General features: G+C 38.2%; 1 protein-coding gene across 1 annotated transcript in view; it reads right to left on the bottom strand.

The window, feature by feature from the left end:
- Positions 1–2,776: 2,776 nt before the first annotated feature.
- Positions 2,777–16,237, bottom strand: part of LOC131825015 (ceruloplasmin-like) — a 37,196-nt gene continuing 23,735 nt past the window's right edge. Inside the window, exons 15-19 of the mRNA XM_059163807.1 lie at positions 13,336–13,442; positions 12,212–12,413; positions 8,604–8,743; positions 3,888–4,050; positions 2,777–2,903 (exon numbers count right to left, since the gene is read on the bottom strand). Coding sequence (XP_059019790.1) covers positions 3,892–4,050; positions 8,604–8,743; positions 12,212–12,413; positions 13,336–13,442 — 608 coding nt within the window. The 3' untranslated portion in view covers positions 2,777–2,903; positions 3,888–3,891. The remainder of the gene's footprint in view (positions 2,904–3,887; positions 4,051–8,603; positions 8,744–12,211; positions 12,414–13,335; positions 13,443–16,237) is intronic.

The raw sequence follows: 16,237 nt of genomic DNA, 5'->3' as shown, positions 1-16,237 counted from the left end.
TACTGCTGCTTTAGCAAATCACCAGCAACTCAGTGGCTTAAAACAACATAAATTTAGTATTTTATAGTTCTATATGTCAGAATTCTGACCCTTGCATCACTAGCCTAAAATCAAGGTGTCAGTGGGGCTGCATTCCTTTTTGGAGGCTCTAGAGTAGAATCCATTTCCTAGCCTGCTCCAGTTCTTAGGGGATGCCCACTTTCCTTGGCTTATGTGGCCCCCTTTTATTTTCAAAGCCAACAATGGCAGGTTGAGTCCTGACATTGTATCACTCTGGCCTCCCCTTCTGCCTCCTTCTACTGTTAAGGACTCATCATGATAACCCTGAATAATCTCCCTATCTTAAGGTTTGTTGATGAGAAGTCTTAATTCCATCTGCAACCTTCATTTACCTTTGCCATTAATAGTAACATAGCCATAGGTTCTGAGGATTAGGATGAGGATAGCTTTGGGGGAGGCCATTATTTTGCATACAAAATATCATGAATAGGTATTATTATTATTATCTTCATTTTATAGGTGAGGAAACTATGGATAAGAGAGTTTTTATACCTTGTGAGTAGCTAGTGAGTAGAGTGGCTGGAATTCAGGTTTGGCCTCCATGACCCAGAGATGCACTATGATCCTGAGGGCATTAGAACAAGGCTTGAGACCATGTTGGGCTGAGGGCATTAGAACATGGCTTGAGACCATGTTGGGCTGAGCTTCCCAGTCTCTCTGTGCTGTGGAAGGATTCAGGCCAGGGTCTGGCTGGCAGTTGGAAGATTCAGAGCCTTCATTTTGTCAGTTCACAAAAAGATGACTAGGTTTAGAGGGCTCACTTTGGATAATTTTGCCAACTTGAGTAATTAGTCAATATAGTAATGTATTCATTTAAAAGTAAAGGAGAATACATTTTTATTATCTGTCTTTTATTTTTTTAATTTCATTTTTTTTTTTTTTAGTGATCTCTATACTCAACATGGAACTTGACCCTCATGAGATCAAGAGTTGCATACTCTACCACCTGAGCCAATCAGATGTGCCATATATTATTGATCTTTTAAAAAATTTGGTTATAGATCTTCTTAGAAAATCAAGTTGTGGAACAAAATTTTCTTGGTAAGTATAGAATTTGGCCAAGAAAGTGTATATTCCTAAAGCATATTCCTTTTTAAAAAAAGTTTTGCACTAACAATATTTCTGTTGAAATGATGGGTACTCATCATTACAATGAGAGGACCTTCCAATAGTTGTGCAGGAGAAACATCCCACTGATGCATTCTTCGTCTTCAACTGTTCCTGTTAAGATGTATGCCATTGACTACCTTTCCATACAACTCCATTCATCAAATCATACTTCATGTATCCATTAAATTAGGGTACATTTTACAACACAATGACTCCTGTCCATCTCTGAATCCCAGAGTCTAAGATTGTGTTCATAAGTGAATGAGTAGATGAAGTTAAGTATTACTTTTGGTGAGATTTGGACAACAGCTTTAGCAATTTCTTACACAATGGTGTAGTTTTATCAGGCGCACCTTTAAAATTCTCAGAAAGGGATGCTTCTCATGGGAAAAAGGGGTGGCTAGTTTCATCCATATTTTGCAGGTTCTTATTAGTTTCAATAGCATAGAGTGAAGTAGTATTGTTAATTTTGTCCAGTGTTATCATAGCATTATTAGCATATTAATTTTTAGAAGTACTTTTCTGGAGACACAAGCTGGAGTACTTTGGGGTAAAATGAAATGGTGTCAGGGATTTGTCTGATAAGATTCTGGGTATTTATGTATTACTTGTGAAGTTAAGAAGTTGTAAGTAAGAAAAAATGAAAAGTATGGCTTTGGTTTCAATTCTCATGTTGAACCCTTTTATTTAACTAATTTCTGATTTTAAATATTCTTACTGTCTAAGGCATAAGCTGTTTTTTAGACAACCCACAAGACATTTGTAGTCCCCTCTTCTTGTTATTTCCTCTACAGAGGCTACAAAATCTCTTTCCCAGCCTTCCTTGCTGTTAGGAATAGCCAGAGAGTAGGGGTTTGACCAATGAGACAGAAGAAGTTGGCAGGGTCTCCTCAGAAGACTTACTTTTCTGATAAAAAAAAAGAATATGTGGTTGGTGCTACTCTTTTTACCTTCTTCTCTACCTTCAGTATATATGCAATATTTGGAGTTGCAGCAACCATCTTGCAATCATGAGGCAATAGTCATGAGGGAAATGCCAAGGACATTAAAGAAACTGGCCCTTGCACCATCAAGTTACTGGACCAACCCTAGCAGCCTCCTAGATTACTTAAAAAGTTTGCCACAAACACCATTGGTAATCTTCTTAGCTGGCTTTAGTTTCAGTTAGCTTAGCTGGGTTTTCTGTTACTTGTAGCAGAACACATCCCAAATGTTAATATTGCCAGATACAAAGACAGAGCATGAGACCTTATTCTTAGTTCTGGAAAACTGTCATTTACACATTCTATAAGCTTCAGTCTAATAATAATACATGAATTTGCATTTTAAATACTGACTCAAATTTTCAACCATGCTATAAGCATTTCTTCTCTTTCTTTCTTTTTTCTTTTTTTTTTCCACACTTACGGATGGTGTAGTTTAGTCTTGGATTGTGTATTTTCTTTCTGAGCTAGACTTCAGATTGTACCTGCTATCTTTGTTCCTCTTGCCCACTCCCTTCACTATGTGTTGAAAACCTTGTTACACCACTATAGACTCTACCGCCGTGGCACAGTTGACAGAAAGAGGAAGCTCACACATAAAACTGACAAAAAAAAAAATGTATTTCAAGCTTGTTTTCCAGGTAGATTGCCATGAGACTTCAGCCAGGCCCTGGATTCCTTCATCTCTTCTTCAGTAGCTTTAGCTCTGCTCATGGTCTTGTCAACATTCATATCAGAAAGATATTTAGGCTGTGGAAAAGAAAGTTTCATGATTTTCTAAGAAGTAACTGAGTCAGAATATTAAATCATTATATCAAGAGACCAAAAGGGTAATAACTTCATGGAGAGCCTAAGTAATTAAGGAACTGATGAAAATCTTAGAAAGAAAGATATTATTTTCATCCTAAAGTTGTTAGTAGTAAAATGTGTTAGAGAAGAGAAGGGAATAAGAAGAAATAAAGTGTAATTTGAATATGAAAAAATATGTAATCATTATTTAGTTTTTTTCAAGAGTTGTGAAAACACTTTATAATTCTACCAGAGTATATGTAAGGTACCTACCTCACTCAATACCACACTGTTATTGATATTATCTTTGAAAAAAGAAATCTTTGCCAAATCAATAGCTTCCTTACTCAACAATTGTATCTGTTGTTTAAATACAATGTTTAAGTGATTTGATTATTAGCAAGGTTAGATATCTTTATAGGCTCAATAGCCATTTGTGTTTCATCTTCTATAAATTGTTCAAATCCTTATGTGTATGTTATAAGAGTCTGTAAATAACGCATATAACTCTAAAGTATCTTTTATCAGATTAGAAATGGTTATCTAAGTTTGAGAAAGAAGATAATACCAGAGTTTCTTGGTCATCTCAAAACAGTAATCTTTGAGGTTTTTTGAGATTTATTTATGTCTTTTAGAGAGAGAAAGAGAATGAGAGAGAGAGTGGTGGGTGGGAGAGACAAAGGGAGAGAGAGAGAGAGAGAATCTCAAGTAGACTCCCAACTGAGTGTAGAGCCTAATGTAGGGCTCCATCTCATGATCCTGAGATCATGACTTGAGCTGAAATCAAGAGTTGGATGCTTAACCAACTGAGCCACCTAGGTATTCTTCAAAACAGCAATCTTTAAATGAATAGTGTGTCAGATCATATAAATGTTCAGTGAGTCAGATATCCTTATATAAATATAGTTAATTTAAATATGATCACTTCAAATTAATTTAGCTTACCTTTTCATTCGATTACAGTGTAAGTGCTTTCCATTCCAGCCTCAATGTGAACACTAACATGGCAATGAAATAACCAGGTCCCAACATCTCTTGCATACATTTTTACAGTCTGATATACTCCAGGAGGAAGGTCATAAACGTCAGAGCGATAGATTCCCGTATCCTCAATAAGGAGACAAAACACCATTAAATAACTTACAAAAGGTATTAGTCATTTATATACCCTATAAATTCTAAAATACTTTGTTAGACAACAATTTGAAAACATTAGGTGCCATTGCACTTCTCTTCCGAGTACAAGTGAGGGTTTCAAGGAGGAGAAAGTCTGAGAACATTTCAGGGATAGGCCACAGAGAAACATCTCATTCTAAAGGGATCTTGTATCATTCCTGGTGTTGGAAACCTTATCAGTGCCTCCTGCAGAAGAAAGCTCTAGATTTCAGACAACATCCGGTCTTACAAATCCCAAAAATTTTAACTGAAGTATTTCTAACTAAGGATGTTGGGGATGTGAGATGACCATTTCTTGAGGTGTAGCTAATCAGGAAAACTCATGGTTACAGGAAAGAGAGGAGCTCATCTGCCTTCCGGGGTCAGAACTGAAGACTGAGGGCCTTAGGGGCTATTTGTTCTCCTAAGCAGAGAACCAGATGTTCAGAAGACTACCTCCTCTGCAGGCTACTTTGATTTTGAAAAATGAAGTCCCAGGGCCAGGCCTGGCTGGATCAGGATGGATTTGGAAGAGCATAGGAAGATGAATTGCTCTGAATAATGCAATGGGAGGTACTTGGAGGATGGGGGCATGTTGAAGAGTGCAGCTCAAGATGGGGTCTGGAATAATTTGAGGAGAGGACAGATGTTAAGCAAATCTGGAGAGGAAGAGTGTGAGGAAAGAAGTACTGAGTGTAAGAGAAAAAGGTGGAGAGCCCGTGTTTCACAGTAATGCATGGTAGAGGGATAACTGAAGACAGGGTTGTTTAAATCAAATGGTAAATGCTTTCACTGTGTAGTATTGGGGGGAAAACTCTTCATCTACCTCCAAAATTTCACCAAGCGTCTATGACCCATGGTGGCCTTGTTTTTGTGGTTGTTAAGGGGAGTTAGAGGAAATGGGGGTGTGTTCCATTCTGGAGATGCACAGAGATGAGAAAATGCCAGCCATGTGAGGCGAGAGGTAAGGGAGGTGAGCAGAAGCACGAAGTGAGAGTGGGAGATACTGGAAAATAGAGAGCAGAGAGGCAGAGTGTTTTCTACCAGCTGTAGATTGGGGCCTGAGCCATTTTTATTTAGGAAGATTAATTTTGCATCTACAGTGACAATAAGATGGGGGGCAGGGATCCATTTCTAAGATGTCAGAAATTTAGAGAACAATACTAAACAATTTTAACTAAGAATTGACAGTGTTCCAGTCACCAGTCAATACACCATGTACCTGGAGCCCTGGCATCAAGGGAGATCACAGCCTCAGGGAAGTGAGTAACCCTAGAGGGCTGCTTTGCTATACTCAGGAGATCTAGAGAGTAAAGCCCAGAGGCTGCATTAATGCTAGAGTAATTAAATTTCACTTCAAGGGAGGGGAAGACTATTTGTGATCATCTGAGGGAGGTTAAGAGTGAGTGGCTAGGGGTACTTGGGTGGCTCAGTGGGTTAAGCCTCTGCCTTCAGCTCAGGTCATGATCTCAGGGTCCTGGAATGGAGCCCCTCATCCGGCTCTCTGCTCAGCACGGAGCCTGCTTCCTCCTCTCCCTCTGTCTGCCTTTCTGCCTCCTTGTGATCTGTCAAATAAATAAATAAAATCCTTAAAAACAAAAAAAAAAGAGTGAGTGGCTAGAACTGATAGCTGCTGGTACTAGGAATAGGATTATTCTTGTTTTTAAATTCAAGTATAATTAACATATGGTGTACATTAGTTTCAGATGCACAATATAGCGATTCAACAATTCTATACCTTTCTCAGTGCTCATCATGATCAGCGAACTCTCAATCTCCCTTATTTCACTCACCCTCCCGCCCACCTCCTCTCCGGCAACCACCAGTTCCTCTCTGTATTTAAGAGTCTGGTTTCCTGTTCGTCTCTTTTTTTTTCTTTGTTTGTTCATTTTGTTTCTTAAATTTAATAGGATTGTTTCGAAAAGAGCAATTTTGTGAAGAGGTAGAGAGTGAGGGACTCTCGAGTGAGAGCTGGGGGTTCAAATCCTACTTCTACTAATTATTGATTATCGGAAAGTTCTTCATCTTATTAATCCTTCATTTCATTCCCTTATGAAACAGTGATAAAATAGTGCCTATCTGTGGGAAGGCTCGATGAGAAATCCATGCAAAGAACTAAGCATAGCATTTGGCACATAAGAAGTACTTAATCAAGGTTAGCTTTAATTAACATTATAGAAATGGTACCACAAATTCCACTTAATTTGATGCCTTATAATCATTTATGTAGAGCTAATTCTTGATTTTCTCTCCACTCAATGCTTGGCATGGTTCTAGGAATGTCAGAAGCACTTGCCAAACTGAACTAATCTGAACTAAACATTAAACGCACTTAAAAACTATACCCGGAGTTTAAATCTCTCTCTTTTGTTGTAATCCTAAAAATCTAATGTAAACACTTATGAATAACAACCCTTGTATCAAGGCTTTTCCTTCAAAAACACAAGGAATGTGGGTGGCAATAGGAGAAGGTCATGATTGTTGGCCCTGGGTAGAAGGTAAAGGAGATCATTATATTATTCTGTCTACTTTGTCATGTAAAGTTCCCTCGAATAATAAAAATAGTTTTTAAGCCAAAACAAATAAGTTTAAGAGGAATAAATGTGTTCATTAAAGGACAGAAAAGAAAGCAGCACACTGATAAAGCTTGGTGCAAATCAAGTCATACAGACTCATCGAATTTGTCTGAGGCTGAGCATTACAGAAGCTAATATAATACATCTAGAATCCAGGAAAGCTTTTTTTTTTTTTTTTTTAAAGATTTTATTTATTTATTTGACAGAGAGAGAGAGAGAAAGAGCACAAGCAGGGGGAGAAGCAGAGGGAAAGGGAGAAGCAGGCTCCCCACTAAGCAGGGAGCCTGATGCAGGTCTCAGTCCCAGGACTCTGGGATCATGACCTGAGCTGAAAGCAGAGGCTTAACCATCTGAGCCACCCAGGTGCTCCTAGAATCTAGGAAAGCTTTATGTGAAACTTTTATCAACGCCAAAAGTTGAACTGTATCATGCCAAGTGGCTGAACTAAATGAGGTATCAAATGCATGAAATATAATTGGTCCTCAATTGTACATTAATGTGTATATAAGGAATGAGGATGAAGAGATAAAGAAGATGCTTCTTAAGTAAATAAGTGACACTAACCTGGACACTGAAAAGGGAAAGAATAAACCTTAAAATATTTTTAATAAATTAGAGAGATGTCCAGGAAAAGATGGTCAGTGAAACAACTCCAGTAAAGAGTATGAAGGTGAGATGGGGGAAAAGCTATTGAGACAGAGAAATAGACTAAGAATACATACAAGAGAAAAAGATGAAGATAGTTATTTTAAAAGGTTACCATAAAGCCAATTGTCACCTAATTCTGCATTTTTATGTTATAACAAATGCTGAAGGAATGAAAGAATTAGAAAGTTACCATTTATAACTCCTAGTGTAAAAATTGATTCCAGAAACACTCATCAATAAATCCTTTTTAAAACTACAAGGCAAAATATAGTTGGAGAATAAGGTATGTTTAAAAAAATCACTTCACAGTTTGCTTATTAATTACAAGGGGAAAATGATGTTTTTATAAATGGAGAAAAATAGTAGGGATCATCCCAATAAATTTATCAAACAGCCCAAACAATGTCAGTACCTCTTATCATCATGTACCTCTTGGTGTCACATGGAAAGCACATAATATCACTTATGTGCTGTTCATGTCAAGAATGTTTGACATGGCTCTGATCACGAGGAAACTATCAGACCATGGCAGAATATGGGACATTCTACAATGGTCAGCAACTGGCCTGGACCCTTCAAAAATGAAATGCCATGAAGGATCGAGAAAAAAAAAATCACTTATTTTAGGAGAGATATGACAATGACAACCAAATGCTATGTATAGCTGATTAGATCCTGAATTAAAAACAAAACAAAATCATTAGAAAGAGCATTTTGGGGATAACTGGGACTATTTGATGGATTATATGATAGATTATACTATTGAATTAATGTTAACATGGGGTGTGATAATGTTAGCACAATGGGGCAGAAATTCTTTAGTCTTAGGATGCACATGACTTTATTTAGTACTTAGGGGAAGAACCATGATGTTTGCAATTTACTTTAAATGGGGTCCAGAAAAATGGAGAAAGAAAGTGTGGCAAAATGTATGTGTTCCAATTGTTTTTCTCTTAAGTTACTAAGGGTTTGAAAACAAAAGTTGGGATAGAAAGGGTGAAACTCGAGATGATTATAGAAGTCTTATTTACCTATCAGGTAACACCAGGTTAGAGTGAGAAGTGCCCTTCCTGCATTCATAAGCACTTTCTGAGTGTCCACGGGATACAAAGAGCTAAATGTATAATTATTTACATGTACCCGGTATGTTACAGATTGTAGGTGTTGAACTTCAGTTCTGGCTGGGTCATTTCCTTTCTAGTTCTGTTATCCTGCCACGCTGCCCCCATAACTGCTTCACAAGACACAACAATAATTAGGTGACACTGCCCAGGGCTCTTACCGTGTATTCAAAGCTGTGGCCGTGAAAGTGAACCGTGTGCAGGTCAGATTCACTCCCCATGCCAATCAGATACCAATTCACTTCATCCCCAACATGGAACGTCAGACCTTGGTTATTTCCAAACATTCTTCCATTAATTGCTGTGGAGGGACACAATGTATTATATTCAACAAAGATTTAAAATAATGTAGGTTTGGGGCACCTAGGTGGCTCAGTGGGTTAAAGCCTCTGCCTTCGGCTCAGGTCATGATCCCAGGGTCCTGCGATTGAGCCCCACATCAGGCTCTCTGCTCAGCGGGGAGCCTGCTTCCCCTCCTCTCTCTCTGCCTGCCTCTCTGCCTACTTGTGATCTCTGTCTGTCAAATAAATAAATAAAATCTTAAAAAAAAAAAACCGAAATTATAAAAAATAAAATAATGTAGGCTTTAAAAAAACACCTCATAGAAAGTATCATATGTGTTTTCAGAGGCCATGTGAAAGTTAAATTCCTTCTAAGGAAGCTGTTAAACATGACCAAACCATCCATTTATTTGGATGAGTCTAATTCCAGGGAGTTTTTCTTGCTTCAGGAAATGAGGAGTTGAGCTTGCTTTAAGTAATTGGGTTGCACTAGAATATCTCACCACTATGGATACATAAATTGATGGATATTTAAATGTGTCTATATATTTAAAGTATGTTTAAAGTGATCATAAGAGGCTTAGAAATTGAGTGTGTTCTTTGCTGTATTCAGACCTTCATGATCTGTCACAGGTATGAGTAGAATGGCCTTTGAGCTGGGGTCTCTCTCTCTAGCTCTAATCCTCTATAGCTGCGGTTTCCAAAGAGTAATAGGAAAAAAATATTAATTTAATTATAGGTATAATATATAATTTATGTATTTTATATATGCATGTAATTATATATACAAATAATTATATATAATCAATTATATAATTTAGTCATCACTAATATATAATTACATATTATATATTAAGTTAATATATAATATAATTTATGTATAATATATAAGTTAATTTTAACTTAATATATAATTAAATATATGATATAATATATAAAATTATTATAATATAATGTAATCCTATATAATATTGTATTAACATATATAACAGTAATATAACATGTAACGATACTAGTATGTAACATATTAATATTAATATGTGTAATATATTAATATGTAATAATTAATATAATTGAATTATAAATTATAATATATTAATATATAATATATAATATAAGTATAATATATTAATACTATGTTTTAATATTAATGCATACATATATACTAAATTATACATTAATTCTATAATATATAATAATATATTAATTATAATATTTATATGATATTGATCATTTATATCAATATATAAATATAAAATATTTAAATTTACATATATAGATTATATTAATCTATATAAAATTATATAAATGATATGGAGTTATATATAAACCATATAAATTATATATTATTTATATAAATTATGTAATTAATATTATATTTAATTATATATAAATAATTTATTTTAATAAATATTATGTTTAATATTTAATAATTAAATATTAAGATAAATATAAATAAAATATTTTTATAATAATTATTAACTCCTTTTTACTTTTCTATTTTGTGTTCATCTGTTGAAATGCCAAAAATGCTTTAATACAGTGGTACAAATATCTAATTTATAACCCTATATCTATGGAGGTTGGGTTCTAACACTTTTAGCTGATGGAGGGATACACTAGAAATAGAAAAAACTAGGAGACTTCTTTAGACTGTGATTCTTAGACTTTAATGTGCATGTATCCCGAGAATCTTATTCCAGTGCAGATTATGAATTACTAGATCTGTTTCGTCTGAAATTCTGCATTCCTAACAAGCTCCCAAGCGATGCTTGATGCTGCTCAGACTAGGCCTGGAGCATGAAGGCCTGGCTGATCGCCAAAGCAGTTCCTAGAGTATGCACCTCTACTTACTGTTCCCTCGTCTGGTGCCTTTGGTGCCTTCTGCACAGTGGTCTTTAACTGGATTTTGTCCTGCAGGGGACATTTATGGCAGTGCCTGGAGATATTCTGAGTTGCACAACTTGGGGAAAGGTGTTACTGACTTCCCAGGGCCAGAGGGTAAGCAGGCTGCTGAACATCTTATGATGCACAAGGACAACCCCCTCCCAATAGTTACCAGACGGAAAATATGAAGAGTGGCAAGCTTGAGAAACCCCAGTTTAGATTGTGTCTAAATTCTTAACAGGGTATTCAAGCTCTTGCACAATTCTGTGGGCTTTTCTTTTTTTCTTAGGTCACATTCTTCTATCTACTTGGAATGTCACCCCCCTCCCTCTTTACTAGACAGACTCCCATGCATCTTTAAATATTCAACTCAAAATCCTCTCCCCTTCAGGAAGACCGTCTTGGAAATAAGAATTTAAAACACAGCACTGTGTTGATATTTCTGTTCCAGCACCCCCCCCACCCCCACCCTTCCAGGTCAGCAGAAATGGGCCAGCCCTGTGCTGTGAACCGCTTGAGAGAAGACGCCTCATCTTCCTGGCCTTCGTATCTCCTCAGCACCAGTGTGGTGCTCTGTGCCCTCCACGAGGCATATTAAAAGATGATGGGTAGCAAAGATGCAGTCCTTCAATTAATTTCAAATTTACTGTATGTATCTTGGGGGAAGAAAATGAAGAAGTTGAAAAAGATCACATTTGGGTTTGCCTTACTTAAGGATCCCTTACCTAGTTGCATCCCGGAGCTTCCACCCGTGAAAGGACTGGGACCAGAAGTCTGACTGAATGTGACTGTGATCAAGTGAGATTGTTTATGTGCTTGTTCTTTGAATAATTGGCTCATTACTATGATTCTAGATGGGCAGGGGGACATAAACAGGACATGCCTATTCACAAGCCATCGACAAAAGAATTTTGGTAGGTGAGCATGGGGTTTTTTAACGGTCTGCCTGGTGGGAAATTGGATGAGACCATGTGCTCACCAATTTGCCACAAGCCCCACCTCTCCCTGTGTCTGTCCAGGTAAGAGACTTAGAATATCATTTCTGAAGGATATTCAGAAATGATAGCTGGTATTCTCGGTTTTACATCACCTGTGTGGTTCCGGAAGCATTGGAATTTGCCCTGCAGCTAAGTCTACAGCTCTTAGGCCAGATCCAGCCCTCTTACTTCCTGTTTCTCTCTGGCCCCTGAGTGCAGGATGGGTTTTAAATTTCTAAGTGATTAAAAAAAAAAAACAAAAAAGAATGTTTCCCAACATGTGAAAACTTTATGAAAAAAACAAACTTCAGTGTCCATAAATGAAGTTTTATATTGGCTCACAGCCACTTCCATTTCTTTATATATTATCTGTGAGTGCCCTTGTGCCCCATGGCAAAGTAAAATATAGCCTATGGTAGAGACTGTGTGGTTTACAAGTCTACACTCTTTACTCTCTGGCCCTTTATGGAAAAATTTGCCAGCCTGGGCCACGTGATCTACGCCACAGTCCTATGTGATTGCCTTCTCTAAACTGCCGAGTCTGGTAAGTGTGAACCCTCCCCTGTTTCCTTTGTATGAAACATCGTAGAGGTTCCAGCTGTTGAAGCAGCTAGTGGACATTACCGTGCATTTGGTTGCTGAGGTCAAACTGTTCATCATTCCTGTCTATGTTGTTTGGATCTGAAGAATAGGTGTTGACATTTTCTTCAAAGTACCAGGATTTGTTCTCATCAAAAATCATAAAGTGGAGCACACGGTGAACTATGCTGGCTTTGGTGTTTTTGCGACACACGATCAAAGGGCCTACCAGTCCGCTGTTAAGATCCTGAAGAGGCAAAGCAAGATTACCAACTGTGCCAAAACTAAAAATGTCCCCCAACCAGTGAAATGAGTAGAATAAAGGTTGAATTCTAACGAGTTCAGATCGTGAGTTTGTAGTCATTAGGATTCTAAGTCTGCAACTAAGAAAATGTTTGACATGTTAAATCCTTGACTGAGTAAAAACAGTCATCTCACTCATTCGAGCTGAAGTCTGACGAGAACAACTAACTCCTGAGAGGGATTTTAGTCACATTCCTCAGTGGATTTAGCTCTATTTTTGAAATAAAAAACAAAAACCCAGAGCTTTGTTTTTAATTATAATTTCTTGGCCTTGGATTTGGCGGGCAGCAAAGTCTAAAGGTCTCGGATCCTTGGCCATGCAACGCCTCTGCCCCCAGAGCCGCTTCCGGCTAGGAGCCTTGGTTTGTTTATACTCATTTTGGTTTGGGGTTGAGTGTCTGTGTAGATTCTTGTTCTAGGCAGAGAGCAGGCCAAAATAACTAAAAGTTTGGAGACAAGACTGTTGTTGTTGTTGTTAAGTGAAAATAAATTGAACGCCAGCATTGATGGTTTTAAAAAGCTATATACATCTATATATGTTTATTTCTCATTTATCAGAGACTTTTAACTCCATACTTTGTTTTCTATAATCCAAATATAACAAAGCAAAGCAGAGGATATTATTATATTTTCCAATTCACAGTGACATTTTAGAAAATACCATGAATTGAAGTAATCATAACGCAATGATCTTGCTCTTGGAAAAAGCAAACATCTGTTGAATTAAAAGCTGAGCAGGATTCAGGTCACTTAAATGAAAGATTACATAGAACTAAGATTCTTTTTTAAAACACAAATCAATTCCTTCTTTCTTTCATTATAATTTCCAAGAGGAGATAGAAAAAAAAGGATGACTTAACGTTTACCTTAACCACATCCCCAGTCGAGTAGTAAAACCAAGGTATGCACTCAAAGTCCTTTGAGGCAGGACCAGTTCTTTCTGGAATCTGCCAAATGTATGTTTGGATCTCTCCTAAAATAGACAAATACAGTGTTTATATACAGAATCTTTTAAAGCCCATGTTTTTAGGGAGATAACAAGCAAACCCTGAAGCTATCCACATATTAGGTGACAGAGTCCTAGTTTCCACTTCTGGCTCTACCCCTCCTAGCTCTGTGGTCTTGGTCAACATGTTTATAGTTTCTGAGCCTCTGTTTCCTCCTGCACATAAAATGGGAATTTAGGGATTAGACAAGATGGTCCAAATTAGGCATTGCTCGGGTCACAGGGTGAAGTTGACATAACTCACACTGCTGCCTCTCACCACCTCTGGGTTACTGAATCAAAAACCTTACAGTGATTTTGCCATTGAAAAATGTCAGCCATTACATATTGAACTCATGTGTTCAACAAATATTATTGTGGTGAAGATAATGCAGGCTTTGCAACACGACAGACTTGCTTTGAATTCCAGCTCTGAACCTTCTAGTTTATAGATCACATGGGCCTCTTCCCTCTTCCCAGAGCATTTGCATTAGCCCTATGGAATCTAAATCCTATACTCTTGCCTATTTCAGAGAAGTTTTTTTGGACACCTCCTTCTACTCCTGTGCTTTGCTATATAATCCTGCGTCTCCCACTTCCAGAGGCTTAAATTAATTTTCCTAAGCATCTCTGCTAACTTGATCCTATCCCCAACTTCCCTGCTTCTGAGTCTTTAACAACTTAGTACCAGCCCTCTCCTTCCAGCTCACCGCACAGGGCCTGAGCACAGCAGGAACCCAGAAGTGTTTGTGGAATGTACGCAATGGAATCCTTCTCTGACTAATGAAAACAGAATGCTGACTTGCAAACTCTCTTGGTAGGAGATTCATGTTGGCACTACCATGGGACTATCTTTTTTTTTTTTTTTTAAATCCAAAAGGGAATATTTCACCTGCCATCAAAATGTCTCTTTCATCCCTCTACCCCGTGCATCTTTCCTTTCTGAATTTGGCTCTTTCCTTGATATCCTTAATTCCCAGAACTCCTTGTTTTGGTAGTCAACTACGGTAGACATTCAGGTTCCCCTTTAAGAATGAAGGAATCAGAGGGGAGGAGTCAAGATGGCGGAGAAGTAGCAAGCTGAGACTGCTTCAGCTAGCCGGAGATCAGCTAGATAGCTTATCTAAAGATTGCAAACACCTGAAAATCCATCGGCAGATCGAAGAGAAGAAGAACAGCAATTCTGGAAACAGAAAAACAACCACTTTCTGAAAGGTAGGACCGGCGGAGAAGTGAATCCAAAGCGACGGGAAGATAGACCCCGGGGGGAGGGGCCGGCTCCCGGCAAGCGGCGGAGCAACCGCGCACAAAATCAGGACTTTTAAAAGTCTGTTCCGCTGAGGGACATCGCTCCAGAGGCTAAACCGGGGCGAAGCCCACGCGGGGTCAGCATGGCCTCAGGTCCCGCAGGGTCACAGAAGGATCGGGGGTGTCTGAGTGTCGCAGAGCTTGCGGGTATTGGAACGGGAAAGCCGGCTACAGAGACAGAGCCGACAGTAAGCTCGCAGCTCCGTGTTACCTTGAACCGGTCGCAGGCTCGGTGAGCTCGGAGCGCGGCCGGAGGTCAGGCAGACGGGAGTAACTGGGCGCTGTTCTCTGAGGGCGCCCTGAGGAGTGGGGCCCTGGGCTCTCGGCTCCTCCGGGCCGGAGACCAGGAGGCCGCCATTTGTATTCCCGTCCTCCGGAACTCTACAGAAAGCGCTCAGGGAACAAAAGCTCCTGAAAGCAAACCCGAGCGGATTACTCACCCCGGCCCCGGGTAAGGGCGGTGTAATTCCGCCTGGGGCAAAGACACTTGAGAATCACTACAACAGGCCCCTCCCCCAGAAGATCAACAAGAAATCCAGCCGAGACCAAGTTCACCTACAAAGGAGTGCGGTTTCAATACCAAGGAGAGCAGCAGAATTCCAGAGGAGGAGAAAGCCAAGCACGGAACTCATGGCTTTTTTCCTGTGATTTTTTTTAGTCTTGCAGTTAATTTAATTTTTTCTTTTTCATTTTTTTTTTTTTCTCGCCTTCGGGTAAAATTTTTTTTTTTTAACTGTTACCTTTTTCTTTTTTAACGATTTTTTACTAGTTTATCTAATATATATATATATATTTTTTACATTTTTCTTAGGTGTTTTCTTTTTTAAAAAAAATTCTTTTCTTTTCTTTTCTTTTTTTTTTTTTTTTCTTTTTTCTTTCTTCCTTTTTGAACCTCTTTTTATCCCCTTTCTCCCCACTCATGATTTTGGATCTCTTCTAATTTGGCTAAAGCATATTTTCCTGGGGTTGTTGCCACCCTTTTAGTATTTTACTTGCCCCTTCATTTACTCTTATCTGGACAAAATGACAAGACGTAAAAATTCACCACAAAAAAAAGAACAAGAGGCAGTACCGAAGGCTAGGGACCTAATCAATACAGACATCGGTAATATGTCAGATCTAGAGTTCAGAATGACAATTCTCAAGGTTCTAGCCGGGCTCGAAAAAGGCATGGAAGATATTAGAGAAACCCTCTCGAGAGATATAAAAGCCCTTTCTGGAGAAATAAAAGAACTAAAATCTAACCAAGTTGAAATCAAAAAAGCTATTAATGAGGTGCAATCAAAAATGGAGGCTCTCACTGCTAGGATAAATGAGGCAGAAGAAAGAATTAGTGATATAGAAGACCAAATGACAGAGAATAAAGAAGCTGATCAAAAGAGGGACAAACAGCTACTGGACCACGAGGGGAGAATTCGAGAAATAAGTGACACCATAAGACGAAACAACATTAGAATAATTGGGATTCCAGAAGA

The sequence above is a fragment of the Mustela lutreola genome, chromosome 2, assembly GCF_030435805.1.
Source record: "Mustela lutreola isolate mMusLut2 chromosome 2, mMusLut2.pri, whole genome shotgun sequence".
Taxonomy (NCBI): Eukaryota; Metazoa; Chordata; class Mammalia; order Carnivora; family Mustelidae; genus Mustela; species Mustela lutreola.
Note: the sequence above shows the minus strand (reverse complement) of the source record. Positions and strands in the feature narration are given on the sequence as shown.